General features: G+C 43.3%; 2 protein-coding genes across 3 annotated transcripts in view; one reads left to right on the forward strand and one right to left on the reverse strand.

The window, feature by feature from the left end:
- Nucleotides 1–910: 910 nt before the first annotated feature.
- Nucleotides 911–8,092, reverse strand: fen1 (flap structure-specific endonuclease 1). Its single transcript, XM_063207180.1, has 12 exons — nt 7,873–8,092; nt 7,473–7,570; nt 7,140–7,242; nt 6,757–6,859; nt 6,556–6,619; nt 6,186–6,295; nt 4,636–4,772; nt 3,913–3,979; nt 3,249–3,380; nt 2,652–2,803; nt 1,684–1,798; nt 911–1,212 (listed from the first exon to the last, which is right to left on the reverse strand). The coding sequence occupies exons 2-12, from the start codon at nt 7,552–7,554 to the stop codon at nt 1,135–1,137; spliced, it is 1,143 nt and encodes a 380-aa protein (XP_063063250.1). The 5' UTR covers nt 7,555–7,570; nt 7,873–8,092; the 3' UTR covers nt 911–1,134.
- Nucleotides 8,093–8,196: 104 nt separating this feature from the next.
- tm9sf1 (transmembrane 9 superfamily member 1) overlaps nt 8,197–9,763 on the forward strand; it is a 17,902-nt gene continuing 16,335 nt past the window's right edge. The window contains exons 1-3 of one of the 2 annotated variants that reach the window (XM_063207178.1): nt 8,197–8,551; nt 9,115–9,335; nt 9,471–9,602. In XM_063207178.1, coding sequence (XP_063063248.1) covers nt 9,123–9,335; nt 9,471–9,602 — 345 coding nt within the window. In that variant the 5' untranslated portion in view covers nt 8,197–8,551; nt 9,115–9,122. The other variant, XM_063207179.1, reaches the window with a different exon arrangement.

Below are 9,763 nucleotides of genomic sequence, written 5' to 3' on the forward strand. Positions count from 1 at the left end.
CTCTCTACCTCGCTGGTGCTGTGGAGCACTGCCATATGCATGGGGACAGGGACCCAGGTTCAAATCCAACCTTGTAATATACCATGCATGGGGAGCCAGGTTTATATCCAACCTGGTAATTATAGGCCTACCATATCGGCCCTGCAAAGACAAAGTGCAGTATAACTACATACTATGTCAACATTGAGTTTAGACATCTTCATAACACCTCCATTATCTTGTGACAAAGCCTTATGGTCCAAATGAGTCCCGTTTTAGATATATTGCTATGTCAAATTTGCTGTAACAAATATCCAACCCAATACCAATACTTTGAAGGCCTTTTTCTCAGTTTCAATGTTGGCGTAGTTGCTGCCCTTTGCCTTTGTAGGGCAGGAGGTAGTATAAGAACTGGAGTGAATAAGTCCCGCCTCCAGTTATTTCAATGGGAAATGCTAGGCTAGTGAATTCAGCCAAAATTGAACACATTTTTCAGCTTCAAAGATGGAGTCGTTTCCACCACCAGTTTACTCAGCCAATTACGTGCCACGTTAATGACTGACGTTAATGACTGACTGACGATTGACCAGAAAGATATATGGAAGACGGGCATTGGATGCATGGAGGTGCCCAACCACACACCTGTATAGGTAGCCTATGTGTGCCCAACACTAAACTCGCGCACCCACCAATCGCGTCCACCCTCTTTGAGCGAAGTGGTGGTGGAATTGCGACGAGGAAGTGCCTTACTAATCGGCGAAGCTAATCAGCCAAATCCTGACCCCCTGGCCTGGTAACATCCCAATCATATACCGTCTCTCTCACTCTCCACACCCTCTTCTTGTCTCCGTATTCACCAGTCATGTCTCAATAAAGGCAACAATACCCAAAAACTATTTTTTATAAAAAACAATACAAATGCACACTGCAATACTTTCAGGAAATACACAATCCAACTTTATTTTGGTAAACACAGACAAAAAATATTTATTAAAACAGTTATCTACAGCTTCGTTGAGTTCATTAAAATGATTTTGTGAACCAATATTGTCTGGAATCATGGAGAGGAATGGAATAAAGGTGAACACCGCTTTCACCACACGTAAACACTTCTGTTCTGGACTCCAAATAGTAGTAATCCCATCTCCTCTTTCTTTACCGTCCCTTCTTGAACTTGCCAGGAGTAGCACCAGTCTTCTGTTTCTTCTTAGCGGAGCCATTCTGCTGTGGCTCCTGGAAACACAGAGATAATGAAAATGTGTCAAACCCAAAGAGACATTTGGAAATCAAATATGTTAAGAATGTTATACAACCTTTGATCATTTTCACATTTGCCGTCATTATGAATACCAGCTTGCCTAAAATTATTGAATGCTATCCATTCCAGAATACAAATCCCAAGTTCTGTGGATAAATTACAAGCAGACTACTTCTATATCTTTTTTTTTATATATATACTTTATTCATGAGAGGACAGTGAAGGTGGTGACAGGAAGCGAGTGGAGAGAGAGAGAGACGGGGAAGGGCCGGCAAAGGACCCAGGTTCGATTTTCGGCCCGGCCGCATGGTAGACAAGTGCCCTACCGTTTAGCCACGGCAGGGCCTCTATATCTTCATTTGCTTCTATACAATGCGAGAGTGACCAGCCATGGTGTGACACTCGTGATATAGTGGAAGTGTGTACCACTTTGGTGCGGCTCTGACCTTGCGTTTGGAGGAGAGCGATCCGGTGACGGAGAAGAAGGAGTCCAGTCGTCCCTGCGTGCTCCCCTGGCGACTCTTCATGATCTTCTTGCAGCCGTTACGCATCCGGTCCTCACTGCACACACAGCAGGATACAAAGCAGCATTGAAGTGAGATTAAATGAAATGAGATGAAATGAGGTGGTGATGTGAGGGTCTTGGCTGTGCACATGCATTGTCTATGTGTAGGACCTCTAAACACTGGAATATCTGGACTGTGCTTCAAAAGAGGTTCTCTCAAATTCATATTGTTTTATTATATAAAAAATATGAATGCGTCATTGAAGATCTTCATTCAGCCAATTCCTTTAAATTAAGAGTTTTGTTGTGGGTGACAAGACTTGTAATGTTTTTTTATTTTTTTATCCCAGGGCCTTGTACCGTAAAAGCACCATTATACAATAGTTAGATATTTCACAAATTGTGATTGGACAAGAGGCGTTCTACACGTCACTAGGAGTGAGGGTATCCTCCAACACTCTATGAATGACTCTTCACATCTAATAATCACTCCGCGACCAACGATACAAAGTAACCGTAACCAACGTGGTGCGCGTTGCGCAGCAACCAAAGACAATAACTGGAACTATTTTTCCGGAGCAGAGGAACAAGCAAATAAACAATCAAATAAAGTAATTAAAATAATTTAACATTTCTTTCAATTAACTAATTGTGTTAGCAAAGGAACTATTGTATAAAAGCAATATAACACTTGTGGTCGTGAGGTTGTTCTGGGACACCCTCACGGGTGTAATTGCCTGCGGCGAATCACACCCGTGAGGGTGTCCCAGAACAACCTCACTCCCACTCGTGTCATATTGCTTAATTACTAACCACTTAGCCACTTAGTTGTTTGCCACTGAGAACCTACACTGTAACCAATGAAGTAGCCAACGACGTTGTCCAGAAATGCTCCCCAGGTTAGCGTACCTGAACTGTTTCTCATCGCACATGAACTTGATGAGTGCCTCCTCATCGGGCTCGTTCCACTTGAGGTCAACAGTTGAACAGTCCACCACGTCTGGTTCCAAAAACAGCCCCCGGGCCTCCTTATACAGCCAGTCCTCAGGTGGTGGGTATTTCTGCAGAGAATAACAACCACAGAAACACATTTATTACCACAGTTAAGTCAACACCAGAAACCATCACTGACATTCTATTCACCTACATGACCACCAGAGGGACCCAGTCACCATCACCAGATTGTGTGAACTGGATTTCCATTCAAATTTAGATTAATGTGAACAGAAGATCATGTCTTTACATTAAAGTTAATGTAAACAGGAACAAAATAATGTACATTGATATAGATGTGACTTTATAGAATATGGATTAATGTAAACTATAGATTAGACCTACATGTAATGTACTGTAATGTAATATCTTTACATTGAGGCAGATGTAAACTGAATACTGTCTTTATATTGAGGTTGATGTTAACACTATACACCGTCTTCTTAACATTGCGGTTATAGTGAACTACAGACTACATTTTAACATTGAGGTTATAATATAAACAATATTTACATTGAGGTCGATGTTTTCCAGGATCTCCTCAATGCTGCCATGCTGCTTGATGAGGTCCACTGCTCTCTTGGGGCCGATCCCCTTGATGGTCCCACAGTAGTCACAGCCCAGCAGGATACACAGGTCTATAAACTGGATATGAGGAAAGAGGAGCAGGAGTTAACATAAGATGCAACACAGGTCTATACACTGGACATCAGGAGAGAGGAGAGAGGGTCAGGAGTTAACATAAGATGCAACACAGGTCTATACACTGGACACCAGGGGAGAGGAGAGAGGGTCAGGAGTTAACATAAGATGCAAAACAGGTGTATAAACTGGACGAGAGGGGAGAGGAAGAGAGGGGGAGGAGTCAATTTAAGATACAACAGAGCTCTATGAACGGCACACGAGGAGAGAGGAGGTGAGGTAACATAACTAGAGGATACACAGGTCTATAAACTGGACATGAGGAGAAGGAGAGAGGGGTAAACGATGATGTGAAAGCGTACATCTACATGACATAACCTAAATGTATGAGAGAGAGAGATGTAAGGCCCTTGACAAAACCTGCTAATGTGTTAGCCCCGCCTCCCACAGATTTACATGCTGACGTTGTGTGTGAGAGAGAGTGAGTGTGTGTGAGAGAGAGTGAGTGAGAGTGTGTGTGTGTGAAAGACTTTACCTGCTCATGTGTTAGCCCCGTCTCCTGAAGAACACGACTGAAATGAAATTCCTGAATGGGCAGCTTCCTGTTAGAATGAAATAAAGAACCTTTTAATTTAATTTAAATTAAATTTTAATTTAAAGTGTCCCAGTTTATGTCTAGGCTCTGTTTCACAATGCCAGCCTCAGAAAACTCCAAGGGCTTGTATCTCAACCATCTGCAGTGGTTTGCGGAGACAATCTAGTGCAGTACAGAGTTTGCTAATGCTAGTAAGCAGTGAGGGACTATGTAGGGCTGCACAATATTAGAGAGAAAAAAAATACTCGATAACAGCATGCAATATCTCGATAACAATATTTAAATGATATTTAGAAATATTGCTGAGTGTTTTTCTTGTCACTAATTTGTCGATCTGTGTGGCGGGCGTGGCTTTGGTCATGGCTGGCTTCTTGCGCATTTTTTGATATTCAGCTAGAGATTGGACTGCAAATAAATGTTTTACTTGTCAGCGATATTCACGTCATTTCCGCGTACGCACATCGCCACTCTTGATCTCGAGATTTCGATACATTTCCCATATATTATGCAGCTCTAGGACTATGCATGATTTGCTTCTATGCTAACATACGTTACATACTTGGCATCTAGCGCAGTGTAGTTTGCTAATCCAAAGGAGCGTGACGTGAGTGTACTATCGGACCACACATACTTTGATTCCGCGCCATGAGGGCCTAGACCTACTTTGCTTCGCTGGCTGTGAGATGCCTCAGGAGGACGTTGGTTCCAAACGTCAGCCCGTCCATATCCTCCGTTGCCGTGGCGAACACCTTCCCAGACTTCACCAGGGCGGCACAGGAGGCCTCTGCCTCGCACGGAGCCTACACAGAGATAACAGTAGTACTTTAGACCCTACACACATGCCCTACACCAGGGGTATTCAATTAAATGTCAACGATGGCCAGTTTTTCAAATTCCTCCCAGTAAAGGGGCCGAACTTATATACGTGTGTATTATGGTTGCCGACTCAATGAAGAAAATACGGGACACTTCATTGAGGTGGAGGGGTCTGGGGGTCCTCCCCCACAAAGTTTTGCATTTCTTGAAGGTAATTTCCTGCATTTTAACGTCCTGTGTCCCGTTTCAGCTTGATACGGAACCCATACATTTATCTCTAAATTCCGAAACAACGATTCTGTATTTCAAGGGGCTTGTGAGGGGCCAGAACCTTGCTGTCTAAGGGCCACATCTGGCCCCAGGGCCGCCATTTGAATAGCCCTGCCCTACACCCTGTCAGCCTTGCACTCTGTCCAGCATGGCTACACAGGGAAGATCAGAGTGAATAATCAGGACACAGGTGGCCTCTGCCTCACATGGAGCCTACACGTACACAAATCACACACATTGAAACACACAGGAGAAACGCAGAGGAGATCATAGGATCAATCATCAATAATCAGAAACAGGTGGCTTCTGCCTCTTCTTCTTCTTCTTCTTCTTTGGTGTTTATTGGCGGTTGGCTACCGACGTGGAGCATTACCGCCACCAACTGGTGCAGTTATGTACAACTCTTTGCATGGCTTGTTCAGGTCAGAGGTACGGAGCATTGATGGAGTGTGCGCACTAACGGGGGTGCTAGATAACAGAAATAAATAAAACAAAAAGCAAACAAATAATAATGAAAGAAAAATACATAAAAGGAAGGGAAGCCATTAGGGAGGGAAAGAGAAAAATAAATGATCACTCAAAAATAAATAACTTAAATCCTGTCAAATAACTGGGTTGACTTCAAAAATCTCATAAGGGGGGCCCATGCAGATGGCTTCTGCCTCGTACAGAGCCTAAAGCATGGGGGAACACAGACAAGGTCAGTGAAGTTCTAGTATTGTGAATAGACAGGGGGACACAGAGGAGATTGCAGAGACACAGCACTTTAGATCATACAGTGACCAATACCACGATACAGGCATACAAGACATAAATAGAAATGAAAAAGAATCTGGTGCCACACAGATGACTATTTTCTGTAGATTATTTCACCTGTGCAATCAGACTGCGAGATCATACTTATCAATGGGATACATTTTATTTGGATAAATGTGCTTGCCTAATAACACTTTTCAGACAGAGGCAGTTCCCATGTTTAACTTCTACTGAAATTCATTAGAGCAACAATAAGGATAGTTTGATGCACAGATGTCTGCTGTGTCACCCTTTCAGTGTCCCAACTGAGAATCAGTCACCTATGAAGAGGCGAAAAGACAAGTGTATTTTGTCTTCCAGTTAAAACTCACATCAACGTAAGGCACCCCCATGAGCGTAAGCAGCTTCTTGCACTCCTCGTTATGTTGCTTAGTGACCTTCACAAGGCGCTTGCTGAACTTGTCAATGTTCTCCTGTTCACCTGAAACACAAAAAAAACATTCACATGGCCATTTATTTACTCATCTGCATAATATCTCAATATCTAAGATAGAAACTTTAACATTGCACCCAGTCCACGACAACTGAGCAAATGGCCTACACCACAACTCAATTTGGGCATACAATGCCCTGTCCTTTGATCATATCAGCAGGATGGTGTGAAAATGTTGATGCAAAAGACAAATACTGAAAACTAAAGAAGAGGGAACGTTCATGGCCGTTTTCGCTTTCTAAACGTACCAGCTTCCTGGGCCTGGGCAAGCAGTTTTTCAGCCTCTGCTCTCCTCTCCCCTCTCTTCTCCAGCTGTCATCAACAAAACACAAAGTTTAAATTTACATTAATACCATGCCATTCAACATTTAAGTTTATAGGGGTTATTTTACCAGTATAGTAACTATAATTATTAACTACATGTTGTGGGATTGGTGAATGCAACACACCTCTCCTGATTTCAGCTGTGGGGGTTTGCCATCAAACACATAGACGGGCTTGATGCCACTCTCCAGCATGCGGATGGTCCGATAGAACATGCCCATGAGATGGCTGGGGGTTCAAAGATGTGTAAAAGATTAGGGACAACTGTACCATCAGTCAACAAATACAGTCATTGTAGGTTGTCAACTTGAGGCCAAAATAACACAACAAACCCAAAACCAAACAATATGCATAGCCGGGTAACATGCTTATGTAGACAAAGCAGACTTCACACTTTCCATAAAAAATATGAAAAAGCAGTGACCGCCAAGACGGTGTACATTTGGTTAAATATCTGTGGTCTGGTTTTAGAAAACTCATTGTAATTGTATAAGCAGTTGTGTATTACCTTGTGGTCTCCCCATCATCGTTCTGCAGCACATTGCCATCTTGTCTGACAGCGATCAGAAACTGGTAAATGCACATGGATGCATCAATAGCGATCTTTCGCCCTGGTGGACATGACAACAGGAGAAGGAAATTACCCTCGCTGTGGGGTGTGGGAATTCATGTTTTGTTGAAATAAACAATGTAGGCCTCACATACGCACAACCAATGTGCTAGGAACAAGTGCTAACGTGGCTTATATTGTACCACGAATAACACTGACGAATGAAGCGCCATTGTAAAAACTTTGAACAGCTTGCATGCTGACAGGTAGGACTGTCGCAATGGGACTTACCAAAGTAGCTCTTTATTTCTTGCTCTTTGATGGCGGTAGGTGCCTGGTCTGCAATCAGTTTGGCAAGCCCGTGTATTCCCATGACGTCTGACGATTAACTATATTGGGTTAAAAAAAACCTGTAACAACAACTAACTAAATAAAGTATAGGCAGCCACTACCGCAGACGCACACGTTTTTGCAGAATGCTGCAATTTTATAAACAACAATTAAATGATTCAATGAAAGAGTTCTGCACGCGCTGTGACTGTGTGACAAGACAAAAAGTGTCTGTATGATTACTCCAGTGTTTACAACGCCTATCCTCTACGAAAAGCAACGCACTGCGCGCTTTAGCAAATATTAATATGAAGAACTGTTGACAAGATAACGGAATACAGATATTTCAAGGAAAACTTACAGCCGTGCTACAAATCCACTGCAGTCACCACCACTGGCGCGAAGAAAATGCGTGTTGTTTCGCGCGGAATTCTAAAAGTAGGCATTAATGTACGATAGCCAAACTTCAGCTATACTCAGTTGTACTCAATCGATTGCTCCACAACGATTGTTTCTGTCGGACCAGGAAAAAATACTGGAACGTCCCTGTTGGTGAAATACGATTGGTCTGGGCCATGGGGTATCCAGAGGGAAGGACGACAGCTAACAACAAAAGCGATTTCTGTTGGGCCAAAAGGGACCCCCTACTTCAAATTAAGTACCGGTAGTTTAGTCAGTTGAGCTGTTCCCTGAGTTACATGACGAAGACAGTCGTTGATAATTAAAAAAAATAGAAAGCGCAGGTGGAGGTGTAAAGCGGTAGTTGCCCCGCCCACTCCGGAAAAGTCGACATTATTTTGATTTTTTAAGGTGACGTGGAGAAGGCAGTTTCACTGGTCTATCCACGGCATCATGCCTTTTTAAAACAGTACAATCACTTCAGGGTTGGATGTAGCCCGTGGATCGCTTATAACTACAGCTGGCTCCAGATAATGTTATGGAATATTTGTATTTGATTTGGGCAAGCTCTCAGAAACACGGATAAAACGGACTGTCTTCAGGCCTGGAATCCGAAAAAATCCTGCGAGCAGCATCGACAGGTTTGTTAAACGTAGCCTACTGGAGGAAGCTGTGGAACAGACAGTGCCAACACGGAAATGATGTTTAAAAACCGGCAGATCTGATATATTACTTTAGTGTCGAAAATATTGGGATATCTATTGTTTTACCTTTGTGTAAGTATTGTTGCGTCTCCTTTGATGTCAGTTTGAGAATGAGGAGTGTAAATGTGGCATTTGTTTTGACAGCTCAGCTAGCATACCAGAAGTTGTTTAGCTCGCTAGTTGTCTAAGAAACTCAAGTTAAGTGAATGCATCACAAGTTGAGCCATGTAGATGTACTGTACCCAGTAACGCTTTCTTCGAAATACATGGACGTGAAAATATACCAAGTAGGGCTGTCATATCAGTGTACAGCAGCAGGCTGCAAGAAGCTAGCTAGCTAGCGTTGGTTGGTTGCTATATGTTGTCAGGTAGCATGTGTTATGGTGTTAGATAAACAGTGAACTAACTTAGTTTGAATCTTGAACTTTATATTTCTGTATCGGACTGCGGGTTCTATACACGTCTTTAACATTGCCAGGGTGGCGTTTCTTATTGACCAGGGGCTGACATGACGTCAAGATTGGGCTTATTCGGGCACCAGCACTCCGCTGGGGCGAGGAGGTACTGCGTATTGGCTCTGTGCCTCCTGTCCCAAATTGGATGGGCTTCGAGCTACAAGCAAGGAGATCCAGTGGTCCTTTATGTCAACAAAGTCGGGCCCTACCACAATCCTCAGGAAACTTACCATTATTACACCTTACCAGTCTGTAGGCCAAAGGAGGTGAGTATTAGTGGAGGGGATAAGTAGAACGCAAACATTGCATGTTGCCAGCACAAATGGCATTGTCAGTTTCCTTACGAGGTGACATCCTGGTGGAGTGGCACAATATGGTTTATGGTTTCTTGTCTTCTGCAGGTGCACCATAAAGCTTTAAGCCTGGGGGAGGTGCTGGATGGGGACAGGATGGCAGAGTCCCAATACAACATTCGCTTCCGGGAGAACACAGACAAACAGACACTGTGTCAGATGACCCTGGAAGAGAAAGATGTAAGCTTCGCATTACACCGCATATGTCAATGTCGTGTGTGTGTGTGTGTGTGTGTGTGTGTGTGTGTGTGTGTGTGTGTGTGTGTGTGTGTGTGTGTGTGTGTGTGTGTGTGTTATATGGTCCAGAAAGCCTGATGATGTCATAACTGGTGACTGATGAA

Source organism: Engraulis encrasicolus, chromosome 9 (assembly GCF_034702125.1).
Source record: "Engraulis encrasicolus isolate BLACKSEA-1 chromosome 9, IST_EnEncr_1.0, whole genome shotgun sequence".
In the NCBI taxonomy this organism is placed as follows: Eukaryota; Metazoa; Chordata; class Actinopteri; order Clupeiformes; family Engraulidae; genus Engraulis; species Engraulis encrasicolus.

Bases quoted from the DNA above. Each gene is read 5' to 3' on its own strand.
- fen1 (XM_063207180.1), bottom strand. From the start codon at position 7,554: ATGGGAATACACGGGCTTGCCAAACTGATTGCAGACCAGGCACCTACC. The intron at 6,860-7,139 runs GTAATACACAAC...TTGAACCCCCAG, and splicing joins GATGATGGGGAGACCACAAG to CCATCTCATGGGCATGTTCT. The intron at 6,620-6,756 runs GTGTGTTGCATT...TGTTGATGACAG, and splicing joins CACAGCTGAAATCAGGAGAG to CTGGAGAAGAGAGGGGAGAG.